This window comes from Cucumis sativus, chromosome 5, assembly GCF_000004075.3.
Source record: "Cucumis sativus cultivar 9930 chromosome 5, Cucumber_9930_V3, whole genome shotgun sequence".
NCBI classification, from domain to species: Eukaryota; Viridiplantae; Streptophyta; class Magnoliopsida; order Cucurbitales; family Cucurbitaceae; genus Cucumis; species Cucumis sativus.
The window spans coordinates 4,976,621-4,993,121 of record NC_026659.2 but is presented as its reverse complement, the minus strand read 5'-3'; the positions used below and the strand labels follow the sequence as shown (position 1 = coordinate 4,993,121).

The following is a 16,501-nucleotide window of genomic DNA, read 5'->3' as shown; positions in this document are numbered from 1 at the left end:
TTTTTATCAATTTTTTAAAAAGAAAAGTTATTTTAAATCACAAAACATATAAGAATATTTATAAATATAACACATTGTCATAATGTGCACTAAATTATAAAGCTCATAATAAATTTAGGATCTATGAAACAATAACTTAGAAAATTAAAGTTCCAAAATAAACCTAACATTCAAATTTATGTATAAACATAACAAATATTGATTTTTCAAAAAATTTAATTTGACAAAAGACCTGTAAGAAAAAAAGATTAGAAGTTCATTTTTAAACAAAAAATAAATTTAGAAAATGCAATTTTGATAACCTTCTATTTTTTCAAAAAAAAAAAAACTAAACATTTTGAAATTTACACCTAATTAAAACAAATCCAACATAAAATAAAAACAAAATTGTTAAAACCATAATAGATTTCTCATCTCAGCAAGCATCAATTGAATACATAATTCAACAAAAAGGACAACTAAATGAACATTTTACAAGCAAAAAAGAAAAAGAGTAAAAACTCAACTTTAAGAAAGAAAAAAAGTTGATGAAATAACAAAGATGAAGAATCAAAATCTCATACATAATCAAAAGAAAACAAATCCTAACAAAAAAAAAAGAGAGAAAAACATAACTCCACCAGCTAATATTTGTACAACCCATGATTCGATCATATCATCGTAGATCGTCGTCGTCGTCATCCCATTAAACATTTCTACTTCCCTCTTCCTCCTCTCCCTTTTTACACCCTTAAAAACAAAAACTCAAATACTAAAACCTCTTATCTCTTTTCTTTAGGGACAGAGCCATCAGCTTTTGTTCATCTGTCCCTCAATTCTCTCTTCATCTAACCTTCATTTTCTCTATACTCTCAAGATTATAAAATGTACAGCCAACAGTTCCTTTTTTTAACAATTTTTTTTTTACTTTTTGTACTCGTTTTTTTTCCTTATTTCATGTCAGCTTCTATCTGAATCATATAGATACAGCAGCTATTACTTACTAGACAGAGATATAAAACGGAAGCGGAAAGAGACACCGCGTGCTTTGTGCTATCCTCGGTTAGCTGTACAACTTTCTTCCTTGTTTTCCTAACCAACCACCTGTGCTGGCTTTGGAGTCAGAATGCTAATCCTCCTCTCTGTCATACAGTGTAAGTTCGTTTTAGATACCTCGACATCAAAAAGTAGTACAGTATCAATCAAGATCAATCAGTATCGAAAATGCAAACAAACTTGAGAACAGTTCAGCTACTAGCTATCCTCTTTTATTTTTAATTGTGATTCTATTCCTCTTTGGCAGTTTAGCATGTTCTGACTTGTCCAAAAGTAAATATGAACAAAAGAGCAAAAAGCACTGGTAGATGGAGAGATCGTACCTCCAGCAGCAACAAGTTTCTCCACCCGAGCAACTATGTGCTTACCATAGGTATACTTCTTCAGAGCATTGAGATGAACTTTTATCCTATTAAGAATTAGTTCAAGTTGCTGGTCATCACAAGTTTCCAGCACTTTCTGTACAACGTAGTTTGCAAACTGATCTTTCATCATAACCTGGATTCAACAACAGAGAAGAAGAAAGTTACAACATTTGTCACTCCATTCGACCATCCGAATTGTAGGAAAAGAAAATGGAGATACGTTTGTATGAATCAGTTATCCGTAGAATTAAGATGTTTCTTCTAAAGAATGCTCTGAAGTTGAGAATATCCATTTGGTACCAAGACAATAAAATGTCATGATCTGAACAAAGGCATGCAGTAGAGAAAAGAATATCTTTGTTATATTTCTCCTTTCAAAGCAGACAGTGAGTTCCCACTCCAAAAAATTGTCATACAAAAGCATTAGACATATTTTCCTATTGTTAACTTCCATTTTCAGGACGGTTGAGGGTGGGGAAATTTCTTGATCATATGGAAGGGAAAAAAGTGCAGGTGGAATGCAGACAAACACCTGAAGGGGCTCATTTTCATCTGTGGTACCGAGCATCTCATTGACCAAGGCCTGGCGTTCAGCAGAAGTTCCAAAAGTTAGACATTTCTCAATGACATTGGAGGCAAACTTCTGCTGACTCATTTGAACTATCTGCCCAGTCAGTTTCTTTATAATAGCAGAACGTTCGTGTGGCTTCCCATGCTCCAATACATGCTGTAAGAACAAGACCAAAATTAGTATATTAAAGTGCTTCAGTGGCAAAAGGTAATTAAAGGAGTGTCTTGATTTAATGTCAAACCTGCACAACATAATTTCCATACTGATCTTGAGCCAGCGTGCAGACAGACTGCAAAATCTCGTCCATCATTATATGCTGTGTTTTCGGGTTGTGGCAGTGCTCGAGAACTCTCTGAGAGAGAATTGTTGTATGATTTAATCATTACAACCAATAAATATAATCATTAGTGTTGTAAGTTCCACATAATATCACAATTTAGTTTGCAAGAATCAGAGATGGTACAAAATGCAAAAATAGAAGAATAAATTCCCTTACCTGTATAACACGACAACCATATGGATGAGTCGATAATGTAACAACTTGATCATAAAATGTTGAAACAATAAACTGAATTGCTTCCTCAGGAATGCATTCGATGCACTTCTGTACAACATGGTTCCCATTTTGATCACGTACACAACGCATGATCTGACCATCTAATTCTGTAACCATTTTAGTCTGCTGGTCAACATCAACCACTTCAATTGCCTGAAATGATATTTGCATCACAATATTTTGGTTACAGGGAAAAAAAATGGATGACATTTTCAGCTTCAACACAAATTTTGTATGAGAGAACAGTGAAACGTCAAAGAAGGAAAGATAATTTAATATTAAAGGAATCTGGAGATTTTCCTTAAAAAGCAAAGGCAACACAGACCTTCTGAATCACTCGGCAACCATACATTTGAAGACTGAGCGCTAGCACGTGTCCGTTGAGTTGATCAGCTAGTTCCCTTATTTGGGATGCAGTTCCATGCTCAAAAAACTGGATGCCACAGATGCTCATAATTAAGTCCAAAACAAATTATTAGTTATTCAATCATCAATCATGTCATTCCATGATCTCATCTGCTTAATAAAATTATAGACAAGCCAGTTCAAACAAATGTTAAATGTAAAACAATACCTTTTGAACAACATAATTACCAAACACATCAGTCATTAAGGAAAGAGCTTGTGGCATAATTTCATGGAAAACCATATCTTTCTCTTCTACAGAAGCAGTTTCAAGCTTCTGCTGAATGAAACGACTTCCATATTGATCAGAACTGTTTAAAAAGACAATGAAAGAAACATTTTCATTCAGGTTAGGCTGCCTTTAGCAACAGCATAGAAGTATAAAGTGCCAAGAGCCGAGTACCTGAACTCAAAAACATGGCCAGCAATTTCTGAAAGTTCAAAACATTTGCTTTTATTGCTTTTGAATTCATCTAGCAAAGAAGACACAAAACCTCCATTCATATTGCCACCACCTTCAGAATGCCAACCTCCAAGGCCACCTCCAGCAAAATTTCTCATTCCCGAAGAGAAGCGCAAGGCCTTACTGATGTGGTTGAGGGCATTACCAGATCCAGCAGGAGAGCCAGGAAGAAGGGATCCAGCTAATGGACTTCCGGGATACGACATGCCAAGACCATAGCCTGGGTTGCCATAGTAGTTATGATTTAGACTGCCGGATTTACCAAAATAAGGAAGAACAAATTGTGAATTTTGAGGTGAAAGCAATGCTCCCAGGTAAGCTTTTTGGACTCCCAATAAATCCATATATCCATTACCCATCAAACTATCACTATCCAATGGAGGGTCACTAATCCCGCCCACCTGTGCAGCAGCGTATTCATTTGATCCCAAATATTGAATGTAGGATGGATCCAATCCAGATAACTGCATACCGTTCATCGCATTATGATTTTCCAACCTGTTGTTATTTTGAAATTCGCTGGCTGTTTCCAACATACTTGATCCTAAAGCCAATCCATTGAATGCTCTATTATTCAAGGCACTCATTCCCATTGCTGATGCAGCAGCAGCATTCTCATACAGTGGAGGTAAATTACCACTGCCAAGATGGGTCCCAACAATTGAGGAAACTGGAGGATTAGTAGTATAACCACTGAATCCATAATTCAAGAAAGAAGAATTTCCATTGTCGATATTTTGATTGCGAGATGGTGAACCTCTTGCATTATTAAGTGTTTGTTTATACGGCCCCTTCATATATGAAGTAGGGGAAGAAACAGCTTGCTTGTTGAATTCTGATTGATCAACACCTGACGCAAGAGAATTATTTTGATGAGATCCTCTAGCTGAATGAGAAGATGAATGCAGATGAAACTTCCCCGAGTCTGTGTTCTTCAAACCTAGATACCTTTTCATATCATTTTGATCAGTTTGCAGATTGAAGAAGTTATGACGATCATCAATCTCCTGCTGAATATCTGACCGCAAGTGGCTCTCATCATCAAGAATACCATTTGACAAATTCATGCCCGAAAAAGAAGACACCAGGTCTGAAGGGTCACTCGCCTTCAGCGAAACCCCATTGAAAGAATTTGGCCCAGAAGCGTTTCTTTTATCCATAGTGCTAGATATCCTCCCACCAACTGGAGGAATACGAGGACTTGGAGCTCTGGCTACAAGTTGAGGATCAGGAGTCGCACTTCTAGACAAGGAGGCTCCTACAGCTGATGCATAAGTATGAGGTGCAGAGGCACCAACTCCTTGAACTGCAGATAAGCCCTGTTTGTTCCCACCGATTGTTGCCATATCTTGATGTAAGTAAGCAAATTGACTTTCTGAAGCTTCCAAAGTATCCTCAAATGCATTGCGGCTAGTCGGACGAGAAGGATGTCGGGAGATATTCATTCCATTGCTTATATCATCCTGTCATCAAATAAAACCAAACTAAGTAACTGTAACTTAACTGCAGAAATTTTCTACCAGAAGAAAAAATGAAACACAACCAATCTCACTTGCTATAGTTAGTGTTTGTTAAAGCTCGAAATACACCCAATGCACAATAAGCTTACAAGGTTAAGCATGGCTCTCTTTTTATAATGCACACAATAGAAAAAATGTAAATAGATTGCCTACTTATAGTATGAGGAATAATAAGAAAAAATTTACAAAAATATAGGTTTTATTTGAGATTGTAAGGGAAAAATGAACATCTTTTCAGAATATTCATGTGTTTCTTCCTTACAAGTTGAGAAACTGGCACATCTAAGCTGGCATTTTTTAAATGCTGACCACAACATAGATCATTTTATAAGGCATCACTGCAATATACACGATAAGAACAGTAAATATAAGATTGTAATTCCGTCAAAAAACAATCTACAATTGGGAATGTTAGGATCATAAGAGCTGTAGGCAAAAAAATGATAACTTTATCGAGTTCACAACGATTTAAAGGGAAAATGATTCTTCCAAAAAATATATATGAAGCAAAACAATAGAATCTAAAGAAAACAAGACCCATATAAATATTACAATCAAAAGCATCATCACCTGAAGGATCTCAGCAATGCTTTTCTTCCTACTCCCAAGTCCTAACCCCGGCAGCCCGATAAGGCCATCGCCGGTCCAATCACGAGCAACCCGCCTTGAATCGATACCGGGATCCTCTTTGGTTCCAACTCCAGGCTGCAACATGAAAAGTGACCCATTCCGATTAACCCCTTCATCACCTCCTCTACTACCTTCCCTTCTATCTCCAATCCCACCCAACCCCCCGGCGCCGCCTCCGCCGTGTAACCGCTGTGCAAACCGCCAATCCTCTTTAGAGAGCAGCGGCGGCGGAAGGCGAGGGTTCAGATTCACATTGGAATAGTAATAGTTAACATAAGCAGGATCAGAACGAAGCTCTTCATCAGAAATGAAACCTTTTCCGGCGGCTTTGTTGAATCCCAATAAGTCAGAGGCATTAAACATATCCCCAACGGCGGTTAAAGAGCCTTCAACAGTCGGCGGCGCAGAACCACTCCGGCAAAGGTTGAGTTCCTTCTCTCTGTCACTCACAGCCTCGAGCTGCTGTTGTTGCCTTTGTTGTCTTCTCAACATCCCTAAATCTTCACCATAATCGCCACTTTTCAGCGCCGATCGCAGTGAAATATCAGTACCCAATTTCGAATAAGTATCGGTAACCATTACTAACACAAAAATTCCCAAAAACAGAACTGGGTAACGAAGAAAAAAAAAGCTCCCAACTTTGAGCTAAAAACGAGCTCAAAATCGAAAAGTACAAGTGAGTTTCGCTTGAATGTCTCAAAAAACCAATTCCCAACAAAAAAAATTACAACCCCATGACTTCAAAACAAGAATCCAAACAAAAGGGGCACAAAAAAAAAAAAAAATAGAAAATAGCTCTGTTCGTCAAAACTTGGGGTTTTTTTTATTTATTGATTAATGTTTAGATTACAGTAATATAAGCATCAGATTGGGTCAAGAACGAAAAGATGATCGAAGAAGAAGAAGAAGTTAGCCATTTTTTTGTTCTCTCTTAACACAGAGGAGAAGAATGCGAAGAAAGGAGACAGTGGAGTGAGGAAGAGGAATGATAAGCACGAGTGGCGGAAACATCTCAACCGTTGAACAAAATAACGGACGGTGAGGATCAATTGTAGTGGATATATTCTTACAAGATATCCTTTTAGGGTTTTATTTCAGTGATTAATGCAAAAGATTTTGCCCATTTTGGAATTCTAATTTTATATATATATATTTTAGTTGAAAAGAAAATGGAAATTTGTAATTAAACATTAAATATATGAATTAGATGGAAGGAGAGAAAATTGCCGATTATGTCTAATTTGTTAGAATTTGTTTATGTTTTCTTTTTCTTTTACATTTGAGAGAATAGAGGGTTTTTCCATTTTCTAAACTTGGAATTTTGTTTTCCTTTCAAAAATCTTGGAGAAAAATATTACATAATACAAATTTTTCCTCTCATCTTTATTTCTAATTTTAGTGCTTTCGTAATAAATTCCATAATTTTCTTCTCAGTTTATTTATCTATAATGATAAAATAGTGCCTACACTTACGAACCCTTTTGAATATGTCAAAAAAAAAAAAAAAAAAAAACTCTTCAACAATAATAATAATAATAACAGTTTGGAATTTAATCCTATAAAAGTTCTAAAAAGAATAAAATAGATTGAAAGGAAAAGAAATATATATAAGATAAATTTGATAGGATTTATAATTAAGATTGATTTAGAGGTGAATGTTAGAAAAAGGGAAAAAAGAAAAAGAAGTAAATGGTGACACGTAAGCAAAGAAACAAAAGCAGATCCGAGTTTGAGGCGATGACCAATGCAACAAGGACAAGTGTTGTGTGTAAAACGGGGGAGGGATCAGGTGCGGAAAACTGTACCAAATTTCTATTTACTAAAACTGAAAAAACTGGAGTGGGCCCCTTCCTCACGCTTTTTGGACCGCGCGTGGACTCCAATTACCCCTTTCTTTTCTTTTTGTTTTTCTAACTGAAACCTATGTGAAATCTCCATAATACCCATAACTCTAACCTAAACATTTTTCTCTATAATTATTGCCTTTTATCCTAATATATATATAAATAATCTAATTTTAAATAACTTTATTTATATGTTCAATTGCAATATTATATGACTAATTATCAAGATTAATCTATTGGTTGTACTTGTAACGGATTGTTTTTTTTTATTAATTATAAAAAAATGACTTTCTTTACTGCATGAATTAATTTTGAAAGATTTTAAGTCACATGGGTTCTTTTTTATTTTCATAGATATGTATATATTATCCTTCTTACAAGTCAAACATTTAGTTTAGTGCTATAACAATAATGGAGTACTATTTCAAATTAGTTTCATTACCTGGATTCCTTTGTTAATTAAACACAAAAATCACTTCCCCTAATTTTTTTTTTTTACTATAACTACTCGGTTAGTTCAATAATCAATTTGATGAAAATTTACTTTTTCTTTTTCGATTTTAAGATCTACATGTTCATTATGAATTCACAAAAAGTGTATGTTTTAAATTTGGAATATATAAATCAATTCATTTGTCCTTCTTTCATATCATAATCGCATTTATCTTTGCTCTTCAAAAGTGTTTGTGAACGTGAATATTTTAAATACATTTTGTATTATCACTCGTTCAACTTAGCTTTATATATTGTTGTTTAACTATACATACAAATACATATATAAATTAGATCGATCTTTAGTGCATCTCTTAAATATATATCATGTTTGTAGTGTTGTCACGTAAACCCTCATCGAATGGCAAATAAATAATTTGACTATCTTCTCATGGAACTTCTCTCGACTTCAATGTTTTCTCAACTACAAACATCTCCTAGGCATAATCTTTCCACTTTTTCATTTACGTAAGCAGGAATATCGTATATACAACTTAAGAAAATACCGGTTTGGCTCTGCATAGTAGTGGACCAAGAATTTTGCATTGCAATGGCTTGCACCTACTTTCAGTCGTGTAACAACATCCAAATTGTATGTATAATATGTTTTTTTTTTAATATTTAAAAATAAATTATAATATAAATAAAAACTAAAATTCAACCTAAAAGATGAGTTGAAAACAAAACCAAGGAATGATTTTGCTCCAAATTGGTTTTACTAAACAAGTTAAAATAATAACAAAACGAGAATGTTGGTCATAATTTGTTTTTTCCCAAACAAAATATCACTTTATCATGCATAAAAAAACAAAGTGGGTTAGGAATGCATAAGGTAAGTAATCATGGCTGCATGACTTTTTATTGCACCATTCTTCCCCCTTTTAATTTTTTATTATTCAAAATATATACACACATATACATGTGTATATATTAAAAACTCCACTATTGAAATAAGAAAAAAAAATATACATTTTTTTTGTCATCAAAATCTACATCTCTAAGTTGCGTCCAAAACTCAACATTTTAGTTATTGATGTTTAAGTCCTAATCTATCCTTTGTTAATTCATGTATTATACGAGTATGGACTAGTTATTTTAAAAATTTGTTTTTAAGTTGTTGATGTAAAAAAAATATATTTTTTTATTTTAAAATAAAAGTGAAGGTAATTTTCATTTCCCTTCTTCTCATCTATGTATATATTTTCAAGATTTTTGTACATATAGATGTCATCTTTTCATCGGTCAAATAAAAAAAGAGTTTATTTTCTAAAAAAATTGAATATTTATTTTAACATTTTGCTTGCATCATTCTATCGTGAAGTTATCATAATTAACAACCTTCCAAAGTTAAGTGACAATGCTCATTGCTCACTACTCACCGACTTGATACTTGCCCTTATTTCCACTTTACACTTGCTACACATTCTCAATTCTCACTTAATATAATTTCATTCAATAGACAAACAACGTTTCATAATCTTTGACTCAACTCTCTATAATCAAGTGATTGAAAATCAATAACAAGTAACGAAAGAGAAAGCAAGAAGAGTGTCAACTTATCAAGAACGATGAAAAAATGTGAATGTTGAAACGAGAAAGAATCAAGTATATCCAAGACTAGTGTTGATGCTTAGAAGGGTTACTCTTACAGCGATAATTAATATGACCATATGTTAACACAATTAAAATGCCAAAAAAAAGAAAAATGAAAAATGAAAAAAGAGTTTAGGTTTGGAATTTTTCTTCCCTCTTTTACCTTTCTCCTTCCTCTTCCGCCGACCTTCTCTTCATCCCAATCTCATATGGCCATTGCTCGTTGCCGTTTTTCTTTATTCTAATTTATTATCATTATTATTTCCATACTTTATTGTATTTATTATTTTTCTTTTCTTCTTCTTCTTTCTCATTTCTTCCCATGCATATCTCATATTTCACTTCTCTCAGTTTCATTCATTTTTAAAAAAATTACTTTTACCATCAAAACCATGTATTCTTTTAATATTTATTATTGAGTAATGTAAATGCATGTATATATGGTCGCATTTATACTTGCTTAACTTATAAAAAATGGACGTTGTACTATATACGAATTAAAGTTAATTAGATAGGCTATGATATTTTATCATGTTTATAAATATTTTAGTTTATCGTGTTATATTTAATAATAATAATAATAATTTAATTATATATAAAGTTAAAGTTTGATGATTTATAAAGAACTTGTAAAATTCAAATTTATAAAGACTATATTTATAATTAAAAAAATATTGAATATATCAATTAGTCAAAAATCTAATAGTCGTGTATAAATCTTAACGTCGAAGAACCAATTAGACACAAAACTAAAAAGTGTAAAGACGTGGTAGACACTTCAAAGCTCGAGCACCAAACTAACAATAATAATAATGATTATTATTATTATAATAATAACAATTGCATGCATAAGGTAGGATAGTTTTTTTTTTCAATATTTTCTTAAAAAAGTTAGATTTGGTATATATGTATATTGAAACCATGTATATGGTCACAAGAATGTCTGATGAAGTGTCATAATCAACTTACTATTAGTGTCATGAGTCTAGCAATAATGTTAGATTTAATTACTATATGATACATCTAATATGTTTTAGAAATATATTTATTTCAACATCTCTTTTTTTGTGTTTATTGTTACACTAATTTTAGTATGTTGGTAAATGGTTAGTAATAAATATACAATATTACATTACGAAGAAAGAGTTATAAAAAGTTTTCATAAAGCTACCACTCAACTACCATTTACAATAACCACTTAAAAAAAAACATAATTTTTAATTTCTACAACTCAGATTTAAAAATAAATGACTAAGTTTGGGTAAATAATCGTTAATAAATTTTGATTTTTAATTTATGAAAAAAAAAATATATATATAAACATTATCATACTAAATAAGATTTAAAGCAAATAATTAATTAAAAATTAAAAATTTTGTTAATTAAAATACATGAGAAATGGTTTATTTAAAATTATAATTGGAATAATAGAGAACCTTACCACATAAATAAAAACAAAAGAGTAAAGTCCCCTTAGGCCGCCCTATTAATTTTGTATAAACTCTGTCCTAATCAATAATGAATTTGATATAAATATCCTGCCTGACCATTTTTTTTTTGTTTATCTTGAAAAAAGTTAAATTAAATTATTTAATAAATCATTTATATAATTTAACCATGCATAATTAACTTATTGAATTTAATAATATTTTCTTTTTTGAAAAATGAAGCAATTTATGCTCAAGAATTTCAAACTGTGTTTGTATTTGATTTAATTAACAACTTTAAGTTGATGATCTACGACTATTTTGATCATTCCAATTTATTAATTTTATTTTTGTGAAATAAAAAGTTACGTAATTACATGTTAAACATTATCGATGATCTCTTGTGCTATGTTAATTTCTCTCTATCTTCTTAGAAATTAGATTGAGTATCAAAATAACAACTCAAAATACGTACAAACTACATACAATGTAAAACAACGACAAACAAGAAGTAGAAAGAATTGAAAACTCTTAATCTTTCAAAGATTTGCGAGCAACACACAATGTTTTGATACATTATTTTAACTATATAAAGAAAAAATACGAGAGGAAGAGACACTTCGACTCCTATTCTCGATTAATTCTACAAAGAAAGAAACACCTAGTAACATTTATACCATATATTTGTTTTAGGAAATAATAACAATAAATTTAAATAATTCATAAAATACGTAAAAAAAACATATTCATTAATTTCTCAAACAAATTATAGAATTTAACTATTGATTTTATTAATTATAATTGGTACAATATATATTCGAATAATCCAAACAATGGAACTATATATAGATCTTTATAACCATAAATGTAATCATAAGTTTAAATTTAATTATGAAAATATAATACTGCCTAACTAAGCTGTGACAACTAATTGTGAGAGATGGGTTTCAACTCTTTTTTTTAGTGACTAAACACAAATTTTTGGGGTTAATATTCATACTTTTTTTAAAAAAAGAAATTATAATATTATACCTTATTCTCTAATTTATTAAATTTTGTTTAATCAAAATTTTATTGTCGCTCAATTGATTGTAATATTAGCAAGTGTTCAATGTGAAAATTATAATTTGAGAATTTACGAGGAAATAAGCATATAAATTTCATAAATAGAAAACAAAAAATGTAATCATTATCAAACGATTGAGTCTAGCTAATTATAAATTTAATCTAAGAATGTTTGAATTTTTTTAAAAAAAACTCAATAAAAATATTAGATAAACAATTCTAATAATTAATTTTCAAGATCTCGAGAACATTTTAGACATAAAATTGAAAATTTATAAACCTTCTTTGACACTTCGAAATAGAAGTAAAAATTAATAAGTGATTTGTCCCACCTACTAGGGATATTAAACACAAGATAATCAAGCTAACTCAGAGGCAATAGATAATAAACACACAACAAAACAAGAAATTAAAGGATCAGAACACTTAGATTGATAATCTAATTCGGTGATAACCTATACTATGTCTTGGGACAAAACCCAAAAATATGTTCTATAATATACAAAAGTCAAGTATTTACAATATTATACATACATATTTGTAAAATAATGATCACAATGATACACATGTAGAACCTAATTAACTTGATTATCACTTAGGCTCCGTCTCTAAGCTAAGTAGCGTTAAATATTAGAGACGATACACTTAGTTGTCCTAAGTATGTGAGACTCTCTCTCAAAAGTTGTTATCTTTTCATTTTCTCGTGAATGATTTTCACTTATAGAACTTAGGCTCTCTTACGTTATTGGATAACTCCTTTCCAAACTGTAAAAGTCTTGGACTCTACCTAAGATTGAGAGACTCTACTCTCGAGTATTGAAATCGTAAATAAGAATTTCTTGTATATATGCCAAAAGAAAAAAAGAAATAATTTCTTGAACAAAAAGCTTCAATGATGATCTCACATGGCGATGCCAAAACACAAGCCAATACATGCATAGTTTGAATGGAAGAACATTGGGGCTACCTACAAAAAGATCCATAACCCTAACAAATGCACTATATATCATGCAAATAAATAGTCGCCGTGGAAAAGGAAACCAATCCCATTCAAATTATGCACATCAAAGAAAAGAAAATTATGCAGGAAAAATAATTACAACCAACCAAATAAGAAAATTATTAAACTGCAGAAATGACAACTTGAGTGAGATATGATCTTGTGCGACAACTTCTGTATACAACCAACAGTGAAACTCTAATATGAAGTAATATTTCCAAAACTATTCTTTTTTTAGGAAAAGGTATAGATTTAGGTCTTGTTTTTAGTATTTAAATGACTTGTTTTTATACTTGTGGCCACTCTTCGTTTCTATTTGTTGTCTTCAGTCTTCTTTCTTTCTTAAGTACGCTAAGAAATCGAAATCAAACTATTGTTCGAAAAGAGATTAAAAACTTCAAAATTTAATCTCTTTTCGAAAGTAACAACTTAACCTCTATACTTTAAAAATTGTAACAATTTGATCCTTAACCAGATAAATAATATATTAAGATTTAATGAAATTTTTTACGATTATAAATTGATAGACGTGGATTAAATTATTTTGTTATAAATTATAAAAATTAATTGACATGTAACAAAAAATTGACATTTAATCTTATTTTATTGATGGTTATGATCACGTAGGAATACTAGATCATTAGAAATAAATAAGAAATAGAGAATAAATTATTCAAACTAGAGTTAGAGGCTGAAGTGTTACACTAGAAACATAATTATTCATCTAAATAAAGTGACCCATCTACCATATGAATATGTGTATTTGAATTGGTACACATTGCCACTTTAGCACACCTTCAAAATCTCTTTCACTGGAGATATTTAGATATATTGACCTCTAGGCCCCGTCAATAAGGGCATTATAGACTCCATAATGATTGAGCAAATACTCCAATAGATCATGGCCCTTCAGTTCATCAACACCATATAGAGCATGAGCCTAAACCTCCGACATGAACGTATCAAACTTCTCAAGATCAGTGACAGTCTTTTCATAATTCTTTAGAACCCAATCCAAACCTCCTCCATGCCCATGTCCCTCGTCTCCATCCCACACCACATGACAAAGATAGGCAAAAGGAGGAGGCAACCATTTGGGGAGGTCCCGATCATTCTTCTCTCTGCTAGTTGCACACTTTTGATCTCACTTATGAAAGCACATGCATATACTTAAAAGTGTGTAGAAATCAGTATTGGATATGTATTTGATATTGATACATAAGGATATGTTAAATGGAGAATCTGACTTTTTCATTTAAATTTCAAATACGTGTAACCCTCTCTTTCAAATACGTGAAGAGGATACACCAATCAATTATATATATATACACAAAATGAATTTTAACCTTAACCCATGGTTTACTTAAAGGAAAATATATATACCATAAAACCATATTCACTTAATTTCGTATATTACTTTGTGGATTACATTTAGTATACATACATACATATTTTAAAAAGTGGCGTATTCTTGCATGTATTTGTATCTTAGTTATTTAAAAGTTAATGAATTACTGTATCTGATAAACATGATTTGATTCGAAGAGTCTAAATTCGTCAGAAACAATATCATCGTAACACTATCTATGAGACCATATATGATGTTCCTGCGATGATGAGGCTAAATCGATCCAACGTATTGTTGAATGTTCAACACACAAAACATATAAACATTAGTTTGTTTATTATATAATTGGCAGTGATAGTTTATTTGGTGCACACGAACACACATAGCTGCAATCTTCATTTATGATTACAAGTCTTGACTTTTTATTTTAATGCCATTTAGGATGACACCCATTATTTAGCCATGTGAACTTCTGCTTTTCCCCTCACGTGACTTGTCTCTCCTCTATTTTAACTCTTTTTTTCTTTTATTTTAAAAAATTATTGTTTTTAATTCAATAACATATACTCGTGTATCCAAAATATCGAAACTTGTAGGACTCGTTTGGTTTGCCATTTAAATTCTATTTTGTCTTTTCAGATTCACTAAATTTCGAGAACATATCTTGTCTAGACAATCTCAATTGTATTTTTAAAAACTGTTTTCGAATTTTGTAATCTAAATAATACAAATTCTAAAAATTAAATTTTCATGTTTTATTGTATCTAGAATTTAAATTTTAAATTTTAAAATGATAGAAATATATTGGTCCATGTGGTTTATTTTAAAATTTTAAATTTAGTTAATATGGTTTCATACTTCATGTATAATGTTTATATTTAGGCTATTTATGAATTTGTTATCAAAAACATAAAAGTAAATTATAAACCCTAAACCTAAAGTTATCTTCTTCCAAACTATAGGAACAAACATTTTAATTTATTCAATACATTATATTACAAATAATAATTCTACAAAAAGAAAATTTAACACAAAACCATGTTCACAAACAAATTTCTTAGTTTGTTGTGTACTGATAACTAGTACGACTAATTCACAACCTATTTCAATTAATCTCTTATTTTTAAATTTATGTTCTTCAGATTCTCTAACTTACAAATTCACCTCCTAATGACAATATATATCTTAAACAAGTTCTTACTTAGGTTAGCTGGATCATGTAATTACTTAAAACGTTTAGCAGAGAATTTAAAATTTTCAAATACAAATGATTAATTGAAAATAGATTTGTTGAATATATTTATAAGTTATAAAACTAGTTAAGTTTCTCATTATTAAGTTATTGTGTTGAATATAAATAATTATTAATTGAAGTAATGTTCGGTAATTATTTTTATTTTGATTTTTTATTTTTAAAATTTTTAACCTATTTTATTTTTATTTTATACAAATATTTGTTGAATTTTTAGCCAAATTTTAAATAAAATAATATAATAAAATAAACCAAAATATTTATAAATATGGCAATTTTTCTGACTATCGCGTTTATAAATGATAGATCGTAAAATTTTGTTGTATTTATAAATATTTGTAGTAGTTTTATGATTTAAAATAATTTCTTTTTATTTGTTTTATAGAGGAGAAAGCAAAAGCTCTTATTCACATCATTAACAATAATAATAAGTAAGAGGGCGAACTAATTAGGAGAAAAATGAGTCCAAACAACAAAATTAAAAGAGGCTAAGTAATTATTGCCTAATTAGGTGTCATATTATGAGTCACTTTGTTATAGTTTTCATGGAGATTAATTGAGCAAAGGATATAACCCTACAAGAGTTGCTCAAGAAGAAGGTCTCCTCTAATCACCAAGAATCACCACCACTTTGCCATTTCACCAGAAACATTTATGATAAGCACTTCTAGTAAAAAAAAAACAATTATTTACTTAAGATTTATTCGGTCAAATGCTTTCATTTTCTTTACTTGGATTGGAGTTTTATTTATATAGTAAAATTTGTCTGTTGGAGAAGAAACCTTTAAATTTAACGTTTCTGGACAGAATATACAAAATAGTTCAACTTTCATTAAAGATTTAAATAATGTGTCAACTTACCGTTACAAAAGTTGATAGTTTGATTTCATGCACGATCGTTAATTCAAAAACAAATTGAAGATAAAACCATGTAT

General features: G+C 30.6%; 1 protein-coding gene across 1 annotated transcript; it reads right to left on the bottom strand.

Annotated features, from left to right (window-relative positions):
• Positions 1-484: 484 nt before the first annotated feature.
• On the bottom strand, positions 485-6,568 carry LOC101218007 (pumilio homolog 1). Its single transcript, XM_011656656.2, has 9 exons — positions 5,486-6,568; positions 3,336-4,858; positions 3,102-3,243; positions 2,853-2,960; positions 2,468-2,680; positions 2,213-2,323; positions 1,933-2,127; positions 1,359-1,533; positions 485-1,121 (listed from the first exon to the last, which is right to left on the bottom strand). The coding sequence occupies exons 1-9, from the start codon at positions 6,122-6,124 to the stop codon at positions 1,072-1,074; spliced, it is 3,156 nt and encodes a 1,051-aa protein (XP_011654958.1). The 5' UTR covers positions 6,125-6,568; the 3' UTR covers positions 485-1,071.
• Positions 6,569-16,501: the final 9,933 nt, after the last annotated feature.

Bases quoted from the DNA above. Each gene is read 5' to 3' on its own strand.
- LOC101218007 (XM_011656656.2), bottom strand. From the start codon at position 6,124: ATGGTTACCGATACTTATTCGAAATTGGGTACTGATATTTCACTGCGA. The intron at 2,128-2,212 runs GTTTGACATTAA...TTGTTCTTACAG, and splicing joins ATGGAAATTATGTTGTGCAG to CATGTATTGGAGCATGGGAA. The intron at 1,534-1,932 runs GTGTTTGTCTGC...TGTTGAATCCAG, and splicing joins ATGAAAATGAGCCCCTTCAG to GTTATGATGAAAGATCAGTT.